Source organism: Patiria miniata, unplaced genomic scaffold, assembly GCF_015706575.1.
Source record: "Patiria miniata isolate m_02_andy unplaced genomic scaffold, ASM1570657v1 HiC_scaffold_5, whole genome shotgun sequence".
NCBI lineage: Eukaryota > Metazoa > Echinodermata > Asteroidea > Valvatida > Asterinidae > Patiria > Patiria miniata.
The window spans coordinates 19764104-19781920 of record NW_024037072.1 but is presented as its reverse complement, the minus strand read 5'-3'; the positions used below and the strand labels follow the sequence as shown (position 1 = coordinate 19781920).

The 17817-nt window shown below is 41.5% G+C and overlaps 1 protein-coding gene across 3 annotated transcripts in view; it reads left to right on the top strand.

Annotated features, from left to right (window-relative positions):
* LOC119740468 (EF-hand calcium-binding domain-containing protein 6-like) overlaps positions 1-17817 on the top strand; it is a 29891-nt gene that overhangs the window by 9882 nt on the left and 2192 nt on the right. For all 3 annotated transcript variants that reach the window (XM_038215792.1, XM_038215793.1, XM_038215794.1), the window contains exons 11-26: positions 664-834; positions 1785-2017; positions 2796-2963; positions 4544-4715; positions 5825-6073; positions 6972-7207; positions 7989-8204; positions 8991-9149; positions 9784-10011; positions 11139-11334; positions 12270-12461; positions 13073-13306; positions 14011-14205; positions 15653-15824; positions 16783-16867; positions 17332-17443. In XM_038215792.1, coding sequence (XP_038071720.1) covers positions 664-834; positions 1785-2017; positions 2796-2963; positions 4544-4715; positions 5825-6073; positions 6972-7207; positions 7989-8204; positions 8991-9149; positions 9784-10011; positions 11139-11334; positions 12270-12461; positions 13073-13306; positions 14011-14205; positions 15653-15824; positions 16783-16867; positions 17332-17443 — 3018 coding nt within the window. The remainder of the gene's footprint in view (positions 1-663; positions 835-1784; positions 2018-2795; positions 2964-4543; positions 4716-5824; positions 6074-6971; positions 7208-7988; positions 8205-8990; positions 9150-9783; positions 10012-11138; positions 11335-12269; positions 12462-13072; positions 13307-14010; positions 14206-15652; positions 15825-16782; positions 16868-17331; positions 17444-17817) is intronic.

Below are 17817 nucleotides of genomic sequence, written 5' to 3'. Positions count from 1 at the left end.
TTTATCTCCAGATTCCTTGGCATGAAATGACTTGAGAAGATTTCTATTCCCCCTGGATAGGATGCTAGTCCATCGCTCCAGCTAATGCCGGTGCCCAATTACTCCTGGGTGGAAAGAGGCAAGTTGGGGTTAAGTAGCTTGCCCAAGGACACAACATATGACCTGCACCTCGATTTAAACCATGATCCTCTGAACATGAGTCACGAACCCTGACCACTAGGCCACACTCCCCCATTTAATCAGCTACGCTATGTTAACTTTGTCTGTGTAAGCGGCATATAAAGGATGCAGCAGCTGATTTTACAAAAAGTACATCTGTGCAATAAACTTCTGGTCAATTTCCATGAAACTACGCACAGCTGCGCAACGTTTTAAATATTTTTACATCTTTGATGAGCCCATAATTGGCCACAGAACCTTCATTGAAGCGTTCATATTGGCTACAAAACAGTCATTAAAGTGCCTATACCTATAATTTTGATATAGTGTTGTTGGACTTTCTTTGAAATCAGGCTCTTAAAATTCCGTAACGAGTGAAATAGCATTTTATGCTTTTATTGCTAACTGGGTTTAGTGGACACCATACCACACCAAGAAGTAGCGGATCGTGTATAGACATTGTGCACATGTTGATAATTGTTTTTGCTGTCTTGTGTTTTGTAGAATCGGGACGGCAAAGTCACAAGAAAGGAGCTACGCAAGATCCTGGACAAATTCACCATCCGTCTGAACGAGCAGCAGTTCAAGGGACTGGTGGCAAAGCTGGACCCCAACAATGCAAACAACATCAATTACCACACGTTCCTGGACTTGTTTGAAGTCCGAGAAACAAAGGTAAAACATGGAGAATAAAGGCAGGGGCTTCGCCAGACCATTTTGAATCGGGGGGTATGACAACAATTTGCTGAAGGGCCATCCATGCTGGAAGGTAGCCTAGGTTTGTTTTTCGATCACCCAGCCACTGTTAAATTAAAAAGGATTTGGTATGGGGGTACACCATCTGGTTTCTTGGTGTGCTGTTCAAAGCGGATGATATCGAACACTATCGGACAATAGAGGGCACTATTCATTGTGGAATATTTACTGACAGATGCGCAATTTATCCCACAGGACAACCAATTTACAAAGAAAATGATTAATCACATGTCATGAAGTTTCAGTTGAAGTGACAAAGCTTATCAAAATGTACTTGAACAAAGACATGCCTTTGTTATTGTTTCCCTGTTGCTTGTGGCCTGACTTATGATTAGTATATGGAATAGTAGACGCTTGCATAGCAAGCGTCTATGCATGATGCAGATTATGCAAAATAAGACTGGGTCTTGACCTCTAGATTCTGATCATTCAGGGGGCACATTCTATCAGGTTTTCTGTTACCCGATGTTGTATGAGAAAAACATGGCAGCTATTGACCAATCAACAGCTTTGGCAAACTTCTGCTCCAAATGACGTCTTAACTTCTAAAGGCGGCTCCGATTGGCTGGTGTGGGGTGTCATATGACATTTACATGCTCGGATATATCTGACGTTGTATTGCTTTGCTGTCCGCACACGTGAACTTATGATTTGACTTGTGACCCGATGTACAATTGACTTGTGCTTGACTTAGGATTCGATCGGTGATTTGACTTGTGATTTGACATATGATTGACTTGTGGTTTGACTTATTATGACTGACTTATTGATCGAGTTGTAATTTGACTAACGACTGACTTCTGATTGACTCGTGACTTTCCTTGTATTGTGCTTGTGTGTGACTGCATTACAACTGATTTTTATCTTAGGAGGGTCATAAATGGCTGGACTCGGAGCATCGCTGGAATGACCGGGCGCCAGCTAACCTAGCCTGGTCCACGGTAGAGGACATCCTGCGAGAGAAGATCGAGGAGTACTGGAAGAGCGTCAGCTCAGCCTACCGTCTGGCCGATCCCGAGAGCACGGGAGCCATCGGCTATAAGAGTCTGAAGAAGATCCTCAATCGACATGTGCTGCCTGTCTCCGATGAACACTTTGACGTGTAAGTCCTTTTGAAGTTCAGGGGTGGTTCCAGCTTTGGCTGAAGGGGGAGGGGTGTAGCTGTCGGAGGAGGAAAGGGGGTTAGCAGGCATGTGCTAATTTTTTTCTACAAGACTTTCCTACTTTTTTACGGCCTTGGGGAGATCCAGATTGCGAACTCCCAAAATGGTGACTCAGCAGAAATTTTCCTGTGTGCCTTCTTTACTATATGTGACTCTCAAAAACTAGCATAAAGTTGGACGTTTTAAGAGTTGAGAAGTTTTCTGATATTCAGATTCCTCAGAACTAGAGCTTTCTCATGGTACATTTTGGGGTACTGAGTTGAGTAACGGAAATATATACCATTTATAATTAAACTGAAGTTGTAAAATAAATCTTTGAGAATATGCCATTGAAAAATCCCGCTGTTGTATTACAGCAAAAGAGCATTCAACCAGTAAAACAGGATGGAAATATATGTTAATGATCTTTGATAGAACCAACACAATTAAGAAAGATAGAACAGATTGAGGCTTACCCAAAAACAAAAAACAATCAATCACCAATCAGATTTTGGCTTTGCCTGACTGTACTGCAAAATGGCAATTTCCGACTTTAAATATTAAGCAGAACTTTTTCGCTAAACCTTTAAACAGCTTTAGGAGATCAGCCCATTGATATGATGGACTGCACAATATTTGTAATTCCAGAGGAATTTAATTTTAAAATAGAAGATCTGAATGTCTGAAATTTCAGTTCTCTTTCAATTCATGATCCACCCTTGAACTTTTCCCTGACAGGTTGTGGAGTCAGTGTGAGGAATCTCCAGACGGTAAGATCTTGTTTGCCGAGTTCTTGCAGAAGCTAGGCGTGGACGTCTCCCCGGGTGACCTGGTTGGGCCAAGCACTAGGATACAGGTGCTGAGTGATCTGAGCGAGCAGCAGAGACAAGCAGACTTGGATATCAGGTATTAACATTGTGTATGCTTTAAAATCTGTTGATTAATAATAATTTATTTTTTGAAGTTGAACGAAGGAATCAACTGGAGCAAATTCCTGAGGGTGTATTTAACATAGATCTTTACCTTTAGTTTTATATTTTTTTTTCAAAACATAAGTACAGTGGAACGCCGCTATAAGGAACATTGCAGGATCCACGGAAAATGTTTGTAATAGCGATCGTTCGTGTAGCAATTTTGAGACGCCGGTATTTAAAATGGCCTCTGTTCATGTATATAGCTCCCTTTTGTGCCCTACTTGAGTGGGCCCCCTTTTGATTGAATTTGTCAAGTCGACAAGAAACTTCAGCAACGGGTGGCTTTTCCTTTCTATTCCTTGGGGAAATAATAGCCACCTGTTACATCTTCACCATTCAAAGCTGATATAAGCATGGGCCATTTAATATTCAGGAATGAATTAATAAAAAAATGGCCCAAATACATGTAGTGTTTAAAAACCGGTAGATTTTGTTTAATCTGTTGACTTTTTTTCAACAACGATATGTTCGGTACGTTTTGTACACAAGAACCGGGAGCCAAGGATGATGTTCAGTATAGCTGAATGTTTGGTATAGTTGTGCTCAGTATAGCGACGTTCCACTTTACCTGAATGAAGTGTTGTTGTTATTACAGGGTTCCCATCTGTTCAGGAAATGAGGGAAACCTTGAAAATAAGCTTCCATATTTCTAGTCAGGGAAATCTCAGGGAATTTGACAGTGACCCAGAAGGGAAAGGCTTTCGCCAGTTTGGCGAATGTGCCTCTTGTGCCATGTGTCCAAGTTGTGTTCATTGACTGACTGGCCATGGTGGCTTTTTAGTGTTTATGCAGTGTGAATATTACCCACATCTCTCCAGACACTAACAATTGGCTGTGCAACACCACCTCGTGACTTCACAGCAGCCTGGTCAAAGTGAAAATATTTCCCATGGAATATGGAATTTTTTCTTGTAAATATCAGAGAAAACTCTGGGAATTTTGTTGTCATAAAGTGCTTGGAAACACACATACTGGAATTTGTATCCTTGTGGAGTCATTTGTTTGTTCTTGTGTACTAAAGTTTTCGAGTTTGAAAGTGTACAGTTTTCAAAATGCTCCTATTTTAACCAGAATTAATTTCCTGGGCTGAAATTCGGACTTGATATCCCTTACATAAAATACTTCAATTTGCGATGGATCAACACACCTTAGAAATTCCTAGTTTTTGAGTAAAGTCCATATATCTATTTCGCAATAACCTTGTGGAGATGTATTCACCTATAGAAATTGCTCTGTGGAGACGTATACAATCTTTTGTTCCCTATTGTGCACGTGTCTCCACAGGGTACCGTGTACCAGATCCCTGTACTATTGTAAAAATTTATTTAGAATAAAAGAAATTGGTATTGTGAAGGGTTCCTTTAGCGAAATACAAACGTATACCATGGACCCTACCTAGCTCTTGGGCCCACGGTGACCCCCAAACCCTCTGCCAATTATTCTATCTTTTTATTTTCATTTTTCTCCTATCTCTGTCTGGGTAATAATTATCTGTTTATTTGTCATTTACAGGCTGACCAATGTGCAGCTGAATGCTTTAGAGAGAACCAGCCAGATGCCGGCTGATGAGGTGATGGTCAAACTAAAGGACCGCATGGCTCAGAAATCCGGCCGCATCCGAGAGAACTTCCTGCGGTACTGCAAGAACAGGAGAGGCAAGCTCTACAAGAAGGAATTCAAAGAGGTATGTGTGGGTTTTCTGATGGTATTTTTTTCCATGTAGCATTGATTGAAGATTTGTTGCCTATTGGGCAATTCCAATTTTTTGGGGGTACTTTAGGAGCTCAGTGAATAAAATTGAACATGTCCTTTTCAAATCTTATACATCCATCATCTAGTATTGGTCAAGGAGATTACAGACGTGGAGTTTTGGATCATTTCTCTGAATCATTCATTAGATATCATGGTTAATTGGCTCTGCCATTGTTATTCAAAAAACTATAAAGATGACTATTCCTAGATGATAGATGTTTAGGATTTTAAAAATACATTTTCTGGTTAATTCACTGAGTTCCTAAAGTAAAAAAATATTGTCTGATTTGATAATGTCAGAAATGCTGGAATTGTCCTGAAACAAATATTTGAAGCGTTCTGGCAAAAAGAGACAGAATTGGGCAGAAGTTGAAATGAGGGTTTGCAGGTATTAGGATTCTCCTTACAGTACTATTTGTTGCGCTTCAATTGGACATTCCATTTACAAGCTATGGCTGTTTAAAGTTTGCATTTTATCAACATGTTAAAATAGTAAAATACTGAGAAAAAGGCCTTTAAATTTCGACTGTTTTGTAGTTGTGACAATATAAGATGCCAGTTGTTTTTCCTTAAAAACACTTTAGTTCCACTATTTGAATACTATTTGTTAAAAACGTGTGCAGTAGAAATTTCAAAGATTACAATTATCAATAAATTTGGGCTCAGTTCCATTTCATTTGGCCAGAACGCCTTGGCAGAACGAAGTTGGCGTAAAATATCCAGTCTAGGAGCTTGCGACACTAGACCGACGAGAGTGCCTGGCAACGTTCCGTAGGCATACGTCATTTATGTGTGCACGCATGTTTGACATTTGTGCATTCATGTCAGACATAAATCACGGCTGTGATTGGTCAAAATGTACAGGACGGGGCTTATTGGATCATTGTATAGAGTACCGAAGTCTGACGTCATCTGTCTTTGTTCTGTTAACGCGCTGGTTCGCGTGCAGATGTCTTCACACACTTAAAGCTTTGCACGTGAACCAGAATACGCGGCTCACTTAAGTACACTATTAGTCACCTCATTACCTTTATATTTCAGGTCCTGAAATCTTTTGGGATGTACATGTCCGATGAGCAGTTCAGCAAGCTATGTGAGGTCATCGGCTTCAACCGGGGCCCTCTAACTTACTCGGATTTCGTGGAGCAGTTCGAGGATCCCAGGGTCGGAGGCCCAGGGGAGGAGATCACACGAGTTCCCAACCACCGCTACACGGAGCTGCCGCTGTACAACATGACGGCGGAGGAAGTAGAAGGCCAGCTCATGGACAAGATGAGGCAGGCGTTTGGGGTAAGTTTGAATGATTGTTGTTTTTCCTAAAATCTCAGCTTCAGCTTAGGGCCTTATTTTATAGTTCTGCTTATGGCAAAACTCCCCGCTTACTGTAGCAGAAAATGCTGTGGTTACAGTAAGCATATTTCACATGTTAGCGAGTAAGTTTGGCTTATGTCATGTATGTGTATGCGCACATCCCGTAACAATGGAGTCTGTACTTGTAGAGTTAGCACAGAATAGTGTTGATAGAGCTGTTAGTAGAGAATGGTGATTGTAAGGGTGAACTCTATGGTTAGCAGAGCATTGAAATTCAGCCCCAACCACATCTTCAGCAAATTTCAGGACTCTGACTTGTTGGAAGGGGTGGCTAAATATGGGTGCTTGCCTTGAGGAAGACAGAATTTGAATTTTGTTCCCCTAATGCAGCCTCTCATCCCTTGCTAGCGCAGTTAAGCCTGTCATGGCTGTACAGGGTGCTGTCAACTTGATGAATCAAACCCATTGTGACGTGGCTTGTTACCTGACTTGTGATTTAGTTTTGACCAGATTTTGGATGACTTTTGGTTAGACTTACGATTGACTTCTGACTAGACTTGTGATTGACTTGTGGCTGGCTTGTGATTGACTTGTGACTAGACTTGTGATTGACTTGTGATTGACTTCTTACCTGTGTGGCTGACTTGTGATTGACTTGTTACCTGTGTTGCTGACTTGTGATTGACTTGTGACTAGAATTGTGATAGACTTGTGATTGGCTTGAAACCTGACTTCTGAATGACATATGACCTGACTTATGATTTACTATTGACCTAACTTGTAGCTTGATTGACTTGTGGCTGATATGTGATTGACTTGTGACCCGACTTTTGATTGACTTCTGATAGACTTAATCATAACTCTCTTCAAACCACAGAGCCTACGCACCACCTTCTACAAGCTGGATGACAACCACGACGGACTCGTTGAGCAGGATGACTTCCGGCGGCTGATGGACGCGCTGATGTTCACCATCTCAGACGAGGAGTTCAAGCGATTGATGAGCAAGCTGGCAATCAACAAGAGGACCAAGCTGAGCTATAAAGACTTCCTCGAGCGCTTCCAGGTGGTTGATGCACCGGGAAGTCACAAATGGCTGGACTCGGATCACAGGTACGCTGTTACTAGTACCAACGCTCTCTCCTTGGGATCCTTGGCCCACAAAAATATGGTTTGTTTACAAAAAAGGCCTAACTGGTTAATTGCTGCCAAATTGCCGACCTCAAACTGTGCATTGCCACATTTGGCCAACAATTTAAAATAAAAAAATCTTCCCTAGGTGATTGTTTTTTGTGTGCTGGTTAATTAAATATTAAACAGTACTGTTAAAGGTATCCTAAAGTAATAATAATAATAATACCGGAGTCTTATATAGTGCTCGTAACTACCAACAATTAGGTACTCAAGGCGCTGGAAATTATTCAAAGTATAAGTATAAAAGACCGACATACAAACAAATAAAAAAGTGCCCTTCACCGACGTATAAATACTGTATACTCAGTATGAAAGGGAAAAATCTAATATTTAATAGAAAACTTTACAAAATAAAATTATTTTCCTACAAGGGCGTGTAGTACACACAACGTTATTATTCTGAATGGGACCATACCTATAGTGTTTGCATGAGCAGCAGATGCGATGGGCAATGCTCCGTGCATGAACAGTAGATTATTTACCACTTTCGAAAGCTCTGCATGGCACGAAGTACGCAACCTTCAATTTGTTCAGAATGTGCACAATCCAATAGCGTCTTCGTGTGAGCGGCAGGCGCGATGGCCGATGCGTTCAAATGTCCCTGCCCAGCGGTTTCCCCCAACTCTCCCTTCGTAACTTTTGAGTAGGTGTTTGTGCACGGAATCCATATCAAAAATGTTTTTTGCTGATTTCTTCACAGGTTCAACAAGACCATAGACCCAGTCCAGCTTGCGGCCGACCAGGTCCACGATATCCTGGTGACCAAGGCGCAGAGGCAGTACCAGGACCTGGCCAAGGCCTTCATGTCTATCGATAAGAATGGTAACGGTGTCATCACCAAGAAGGAACTCCGAGATCTGCTCTACACCTTCATGCTTCCCATGACCAAAGAGGAATTTGAGGTCCTCTGGAAAAAGTAAGTCCTAGAATTCTTCAAAGGGCTAATGTAATTGAGCTTTTTTAAAGTTGTGTTCCCCATCCTTTTTGTTTTGACTTTCGTCCTGAAAAATAGATTGCTTTTTTAAGTTGCTATTTTTCTAGCAATACCAAACTTATTCACATCGACTGAAATTGAACTATTGCTTTTAAATTTTGAATTACTTGCGGCCTGACATTACTTTTGTTCTTGCGGGGTAACCTTGTTCCTGCCCCACAATCAGTATTGATAATGTACTGACTGGTAACCAGCCTACTTACAATGCAGATCTGATAAAAGATACATGTTGAAAACTTATTGAGAGGAGAAAAATTGAATGTGCTGAAGAGCACGGGGAAAGGAAGTCTGATGTAATACTTCAAATGCAACCTTGTGTTCAATTTAAAGTTATTGCCATTTTTTTTCTGGCCTGTTTTAAGAGATATTCCATGCCTTTCTGGTTTTTATGCAAGCGGTTTGCATATTCATGAGCAAATCTGTGACGTCATTCAAGATGGAAGCTTCAGTGTTACAGCTGCTTCAGCATCAAAGGTTGCCAGCATTTGAAAGACTTCTGCACTAGTAATCAGGAGGTATTGGGTTCGAGTCCCACCTGCGTAGTTTGTGAATTTTCTTTTTCACAATCACTCGGGACAACACTGAGTATAAAGTGTTCATAAAAATACGTCAACGAAGGGCAAAACCCAATGTTACAGATTTCTGTGGGAATCCTGTTGAGGAATCCTTGGTTTCAGTTGTGATTCAGTTTTGCTTGTGCACCTGCAGGTATGACGTGAACAGCAAGGGGTACATAGACCACCAGCATTTCCTGCGCATGATGGGCAAGTCCTTCGCTCCTGGTGACGATGCCGGGGTCAGTCGTAGGATCGTCGAGGATTCCTACGAGGCCCTGGAGGACCATCACATCAACCAGATGGATAAACAGTGAGTACACCACTTGGCGATTTGCATGTTGACCAAGTGAAATATGCTGTAGCGCCCTGAATTTCTTTTGGTTAAAGATGCTTTTCCCATGATTTTTTTAAGTTTCAATCTGAAAAGATTTGTTTTTAAATTGCTCTTTTTCAAGCAAAGTCATTCATCTTTGAAAGAGACATCGAACAAAAAATCCTCCCGCGTTAATAAACAATTACTTTACAATTTTTTATTATTTACGGCTGGACAATAATTCAGATGTATCTTTTGTGCGTTATTGGTACAAAACGAATCCCCAAAACAAAGGCATGTTTTCAGAGGTTTCAGAGAGTCAAAAATGAAAAAAAGAGTAGTTTTCCATTTAAACAAAACATACAAATTGAACATCGGTTCTTTTCCGTACCACCACGTTCTCACGAAAGAGAGATTTCCATGGTGTACCCTCAAGCTTATTTCACTAGATTAAACACTCCGTTATGGAAAGCTTCAAACAACACTTAAATTGAAAATTTGTTAGGAAAAAGAATTGAATATGCTGAAGAACACGGGAAGAGCAACTTTAAAAGGAATCAACCACAACATTAGATTTTTAAATGAACTTTCCATAAATTTATTTATTTTTTCCTTCCCCCCCCCCCCCCAGAATGAGCATCACAGTGAACCAAGCCAGCAACGCCACCTTCATCTCAGCCAGTCAGCTAGAGCAGGGCCTGAAGGATCGCTTCAGGGACCGCTACGCCTCCTTCCAGACCGCCTTCAATCAGCTAGACCTGAGCAAGACGGGCTACATCACGGTCAAGGAGCTCAAGCGAGTCCTGCTGGATCACAACTACCTGGTGGATGATGATACGTTTGCTGAGTTCTTACAAAGGTATAAAGATGCACATTTAGCTGGACTTTTGCCCAAAATTTCATGTTTTGGCATCAAATTGTAGCAGAGAGCAAGTTAAGATGAGAACCATAAGTCGACAAGCAGTTGATTTGTAATGATATTACGCCAGCCACTTACAGCAACATGCGAACACCTCTAGTCAAACCATGGTCAAAACTTCTTAATCCTGGATCCCTGCTGTGCATTGTGATATGTGTGGCTATTAGTAACCAGGGAAGTAACCGTGCCCTGTGGTCTGGTTCATGAAGAGTATAGTCGCACCATCCTGCATTGGAGTGAAGTTATACGAACTATGGTTAACCATTAGCCTCACCAGGGGCCGATTTCACAAAACGCTGAGACGCGTCTTAGGAATGTTAACTCGTTTTACCTCACGGCTCATCCTAGGATTGAATTCACCAAACTTAAGACGCATTCAACACGTCCTAACTTACTTGGCAATGCGACTGAACTCGTTTTAACTTAAGATCGTCCTGAGGGTCGTCTTATCTCATTAATGCGTGTGTTAATTTGTATATCGTCTGGAAATCATTGTCGTTAAAGACGAGTGTCGACCTAGAGTCATAGTTTCAAGGGAAAAATATTTAAACACTGTAGAAACACATTTGAAAAGTGAAACTCTCCTACAGTAATGAAATAGTTTGGTATTCACAAGAGTACAATCATACAATCCAAAGTCAAGAAGTTTAATTCTTTTGGCTTTTTTTAATGATTTTTTTTCCAATAAATGGAATACAATAAAGCATGGAAGCTATTATGCCAAAACAGAAACTTACATTCTCGGGTGAGGGGAGAATGCAAAATAAACACGCACTAACTCGAGGGTTTTCATCACGGTTTTGCAAGGTTTTTATGGGGTTGAGCCTCGCGTAAGGGTTTGTTGAATTTTGCATTCTCCCTCAATAACCAACATACAATCCCTCAATCATTGCCTGGTGCTTGTTTCCCTCCAACCTGTGATCTGCCCTGTTTCAAGAGGAATGTTAATTTCTGCTTTTAGTTTTCCTGAGTACCTGCTCTTCTTTTTTAATTCTTTTTTTAGCCCTGTACCATGAATAACCTTGTTATGCATGAAAATAATTCTCACATTCTCTTTCAAAATGTAGAATTGGAGTGCAGTCAGAAAGGGGTAAACTGTCCTACATTCAATTCCTGGACGCTTTTGACGAGGCAAGGGAGTCGCGCTATCGGCAGAAGAACCACCCAGTGGTACGACCAGAGAGCTTCTCTCTGCTTGGCCCAGACAAAGCCATGAAGAAACTCAAGAGAATGATGAGCACTCAACTACCGGTCCTCAGAGCTGTAAGTACAAGGGCAAAGGACGTGTGGGGACATTGTCACACTCTGTGATTGACTTGTGCTGGACTTACAATGGCATTGTCACACTCTGTGATTGACTTGTGATCAACTTACGATGACATCGTCACACTCTGTCTTGGACTTGTGATCGACTTATAATGACTTTTTCAAACTCTGTGATGAACTTACGATCCACTTGTGATTACATTGTCACACTCTGTGATGGACTTACGATCGACTTACGATGACATAATTAAGTCACACTCTGTGATGGACTAACGATTGACTTATGATGACATAGTCACACTCTGTGATGGAATTAGGAATGACTTATGATGACATAGTCACACTCTGTGATGGACTTACGATTGACTTATGATGACATAGTCACACTCTGTGATGGAATTAGGAATGACTTATGATGACATAGTCACACTCTATGATGGACTTACGATTGACTTATGATGACATAGTCACACTCTATGATGGACTTACGATTGACTTATGATGACATAGTCACACTCTGTGATGGACTTAACGATTGACTTATGATGACATAGTCACACTCTTTGATGGACTTATGATTGACTTATGATGACATAGTCACCACTGTGATGGACTTATGATTGACTTCTGATGACATTGCCACACTCTGTGATGGACTTAACGATTGACGTATGATGACATAGTCACACTCTGTGATGGACTTATGATCGACTTATGATGACATAGTCACCACTGTGATGGACTTATGATCGACTTCTAATGACATTGCCACACTCTGTGATGGAATTACGATCGACTTATGAAGACATTGTCGCACACTCTGTGATGGACTTGCAATCAACTAATGATGGCATTGAAGCATTCCTTTCCATTCATTGGTCCTTGTAATAAAACAATTTTATTTTTTTCACTCTTTTTTTTACCCATTGTAGGCCTTTGGGGCTTTTGACAAGGACAAAAGTGGACGCATCACAGCACCCCAGCTGCGTCGCGTCTTGGATAACTTCTGCTTCAAGCTGACGGACAAGCAGTTCAAGCACCTCATGTCAAAGATCCGTGTGAACTCCGACCTGACCCTCAGCTACATGACCTTCCTGGAGGAATTCTCCACCAATGAAAATGAGGTCAGGGTTTTGTCCTCTTTCAGGATTCCCAAAGTCATGGAAAAATCCCGTCACGGAAAAATCCAGAAAAATCCTGGAATTTATCAATCTCATGGAACATCATGGAAATGTCATGGAATTTCGTGGGGTTTTTCTTACAAGGAGTCATTGAAAGTTAATAATACAAGAAAAAACTCATGGAAAAAGTCATGGAATCCGGCACAACCAGTGTGTGATGTATGTCCCTACATTATTGAGGTCTACCCCATAAGAACTGAACTTTAAATAGTACTGTCTGACCGCAAATTATTTAAATTTTTGAAGTAATTTTTCCATAACCCACTGTGGGAGGATTTTTCTTTGTGTAATGGCTCATTCAAAATGTGAATAACTTTTGTATTGTTAGGAAACTAATGCTTTAAAAAGAGATAAGATATTTTTCCATTTATTTTATTTTATTTTTTTTTGCTTTTAATAACTTATTGTTAGCTGTCGACCAAAAAAAGTTTCCTTTACTGGGCACTAATGTAACATAAAATTGACTTGAATAAAACTTGAAATTAGCACGGACAGTACATTTTCCACTTCTAAATGACTTTTTTTTTTTCCTTTTCCATTTATCCCCATCCTAGATTGCCAACAACTGGTTTGACTCCCTGAACAAGGTGGAGGAGGACACCTCCCAGTCCCCGCCCCTCTACACCCTGGAGGACCTACAGCGGGACCTGAGGGAGACAGTCTCGGCCCGCTTCTATCGATTCGCCGAGCGGTTCGCCGAGATCGACTACGCCAAGATTGGCGTGGTGTGTAAAGAAGACTTCAAGATGGTGATGGACGAGATCGGCTTCAGGATGAATCCAGACCAGGTACAACAAAGCTGACAATTCCTCACTGGGTCGGGCCATAAATGTAATAGTATTCATACGTTAAGAATAGTTAAAGGTATAGTCCATCATTTGTAATTTGTGCATTTTGTTCGTTTGAAGCAACAAACGTGCCCAAAATCTAAAGAAGGGTATTGAACAACTAACCTGATGAGGTTTCAGCTCAGCTTCAGCTGTATATTACGAGAAAAACAGCATTCTAGGATCTTGATTTCGAATCAAAAGTTGCTGAATCATGTTTTGAATTGGGCCTGAATTTAGCGTCCGAGACACGTTCTCACTTAGCCGATTGCAGCTACGCGATGTTGCGCACTGATCCGACAAATTATAGCAACCGCGAGCGTGTGCGTCATGCCAATGCTTGCACGCGCTTCGCTGCAAAACAAAATGAACTACTAATTTAAATTTCCTACGGTGCGTCTTAAGAAGCACCCTTGGAAATGCCTTCTTTCGTTGATTACTTCAAAATGACAGCTTTCCAGAAACAATAATTTCACAGGGAGTTTAGTTCTGTTACTATCTTTCAACCAAGTATGTTTTTCAACAAGAATTACGCCAGTTACTTTTTGGATAGCTGCAAATGATGGACTCCAGCTTTAATAGCTATGATTATTATGAAGTGATCATATGATCATTTGTTTGCTCAGGTTTTGTTCTTACACAGTTATTTGTTTTGCTTACCCCAGTTTGACAGTCTGTGGAACACGCTGCCAGTCAATGAGTTTGGCAACGTGGAGTATCGTCGCTTTCTCAAGCTGTACATGGTGGATAACCTGGACGTGTCCAAGTTTGATTCGCTGTCTGAGATGCCCAGGGCTGGCTCAGTTCATCCGGTGCGGCAGATCTACACCAGCCCGGCATCACGGACACCCAGCAAAATGGTAGGAATCGTACAATTGATTTTTGTTAATCGCACCATGGTAGTGTGGCCTAGTGGTTAGAGCTCATGAGTAGTGACTTATTATCAGAGGGTCAGGGGTTCGAATCCAGCTGCTGGCCATGTGCTGTGTCTTTGAGCAAGCCACTTCGCTCCCACTTGCCTGTCTCGAACGAGGAGTGTACATGTGTACCGGTTTTAGCTGGGGAGTAACCTGCAATGGACTAGCATCCCATCCAGGGGAGAATAGCAATATTCTCAGCTATTTCATGCCACAGAAACTGGAGATAAAGTCTGTCACAAGCCATGGGCCATATTTGTCTGAGTATCACCCGTTATCCACAGAGCCAAGTCCTGTATAATATCTTATATGTGAAGACATGCAGATATATGCAAGCCGCGCACCAGCCAATCAGAGTCGACTAAATCGTGTTGTCATTTCATTCCTATAAATTATCAGGACTAAATGGTTTGATTGGTCAATTGGACTGCAATGTTTTGTAATACAACAACAGCCGGGTGCAATATATGGCGTAACATGATACAGAGCTCGTGACACTTTTTTTTTATCCATTGTCTATGACGCACAACGGGTGAATGACCAAAGACCCGATATAGAAAGCGCCCGTTGATTGGTCGAAATCTACGAGGTTAAGAGGCAGGGTCTTGCCTAATTAATCAGCTTTCGCCATGGTGTATTACATAGACTAGGGCCATATTGGCTTGTGACAGACTTTACTTACTTTCCCCACACCACACGACACAACGCACAAAAGATATGCTGAATTATTGTCAGTCCGCAAGTAATTCCACATTTATAAAGAAATTGTACCGTAACTAAACATGAGCTGGTACCGGATGTCTCATAACTTTTGTATTGCTTGAGAAATAGCGATTTAGAAAGAAAGAAAAACTGTTTCTTAGGCCAAAAAAAAAAAATATTCGGTCTCTGGTCAGACCAAAGTTCCGGAATTGACGCGGCCACGCGGCTTTTTTTTTTTTTTTTTGCTATTTTTTTTTTTCTTCAAGCTTGGATTGTACAGACAAGGTGGGTACTATTTTGCTTTTTTGGTGTCCTCATATACATTGGTGTCCTCCATAATTTGCCTTGGTGCTTTCGATCATTTGCCTTGGTGCAATTTCCCATTCCTTGGTGCTCTTCGGTAAAAAAAATTGAGGAGGTGCGGAAATAGAGGCCGCTGTTGGAGCTACCGCGGAACATTTTGGAAAAAAAAAAAGATCGACGCGCATGATTAAAATCGACGCGCGCGCTGACCAGAGACCGACTTATTTTTTTTTTGGCCTTAGGCCAAAATTCAAAATAGCTCAGGGAGAGCATTTTTTATATAGCTAGTCTTAGTCCAGACGTCCAGAGGATATTTATAGCCCTAAAGAGAGGCAAGGGTTCTCCATTTGCTAACCTGCTTTCCCTTTGTCTTCTCTAATTGTAGTCTGGCAGGCTGACTGGTCAACAATCTCGTCTGGCCACACCCCTCGTCAACGCCCACGGGGCGGAGCAGAGACTCAAGAGCCAGATAGGCAAGCAGTGGAAGGATGTCCAACGTCTCTGCCGACAGAAAGATCCTGACAGTACGGGACAGGTTAACGCTGAGGACTTCAAAGGTATGCCACTGAGAATGTCGGGCAAACAAGCTTTAAAGCCCATTTTCAATATAACATGTATCCGAGTGCACGTCTTACAATATTGGCTCTGAAGTGGCTCTGAAGGGGGCGTCACATAGTTACAACTTTCTGTCTTGACATTTTCTTCTTGTAAGGGGGGGGGGGGGCGAACCTGTGTTTACAGGAACAGATCTCTCTTTCATTAGCGATTGGGCCAGACTCATATGCTGCTGTGGGGGATCACCACACCTCCTCCACAACGAGTCTGTTACCTTAGCAGCATTGAATAAACCGGGTACCCATTTAACGCCTGGGTTCAGAGGAGGAATTGAGGTAAAGTGCCTTACTCAAGGGCACAACACGCTTGGCCACGGCGGGGCTCGAACCCACTATCTCGCGATCATGAATCCTATGCTCTACTGCTAGACCACACGTGCCCACATAAACTTTTTTCTTGTAACCTTGCAGTATAACATCTGTTCGATTTGATTATAGGCAGAAATTCAACTTTCAAATTTCAGAACTGAAGCCATTATATTTTCAGGAGCAAGTTCAGGCGAGGACCATTTGTGGACAAGTGGTTGATTTGTGACGTAACTCACGCCTGCGCACTAATAGCATCGTGCAAACATCTTTAATCGATGGTCAAAAAGTCATTACAAAGCGTCTTGATCCTGGCTCCCTGCAGTGTGTTATGCTCCCTGCGCACGGCTACTGGTAACCAGTGATGGAACTGTGTCCAGGGCTTAAGTTCCAATCAGTCGACTAGAGTAGTGCAACCATCCTGTGTTCGAGTGAAGTTGATTGAACTATGGTTGGCCGTAGTCCTTCCTCGAACTTGCTCCTGGCAGTATAGATGTGTACTAACAGTATGTTTCTGGGTCCAGAATTGTAAATATTAGAATAGTTTGGGAATATTTTGAGACATTGTTTGATTTCTGATCATCGTCTCTTGCAGCTATCTTGGAAGGTCTTGGGTTCTCATTGTTTGGGGAGGAGTTTGATCAGCTCACCACCAAGTACGACTTGAAGGGGAACGGAAAGTAAGTCTCCGTCTATCAAATATGCTCAAAGAAACTCATCACCTCGCAGCGCAATCTGACATTCTGCGAAATACGGGAATCAATGAGTACTAAGAAGTCATAACTGATTTCATGCAAAAATTTAGCAAGCCACCGCAAACCTATTTATGCATATTTTTTTCAAAACGACTCAAAACTGAGTTCTGACATTTTTGCACTGACACGACAAATTGTTTGTGCTCACTACTAATAAAATTAGTCGTGCGTTCTTTATGCTATGTGCAAGCAAACCAATATGCACACGCGGTGATTTCCATCTACTGGGTTCTCAAAACTTGTGAAAAAGCGTCTTCTACTGTCTGTGCACGGAGACAAATAATAGTCATTTTGCTTTGTACAAAGCTTGTGTAATGTTTTTGAGACTGTCACCAAATACGTGTTATTGAAAGTTTTTTGACCGAAGTTTCCTGCTCATCCCCTCCTAGGTTTGCTTATCTGGACTTCCTGAAGCATTTTGTGCTGAAGCTGCAGCCGGTGGCCGAGGAAGGAGACAGGACACTGACGAGCAGACAGAGGATACATCCATCTAAGATTCCGGTAAGGATGATAATAAGGATGACAATTTGGATTATATAATCTCACACCGTGGGGATTTATAAAGCTCAATGCTGTCATATCAGCGCAATTGGCTTAATCAAATACATGACTATCCAAAATGTACTGAATATTCTAATATTTGAATTGCATTTTTTGTTTGAATATTCAAAACATGTAAGCGGTTTTGAGAAGGTGAAAACAACATCCATGATTTTATTCTTTTTTAGGTGCGTGGCATTATTATCTGTTAAAATGGAACTTTTTTTGCCGAGTCTTTTTAGTGCATGACTTTGAGAGATACTGTGAAGGCTACTAGCACCCAATTGCAACTGGAAATCTTGCAATTGTCAGTTTGTCAGCTTTCTTTAAAAAAT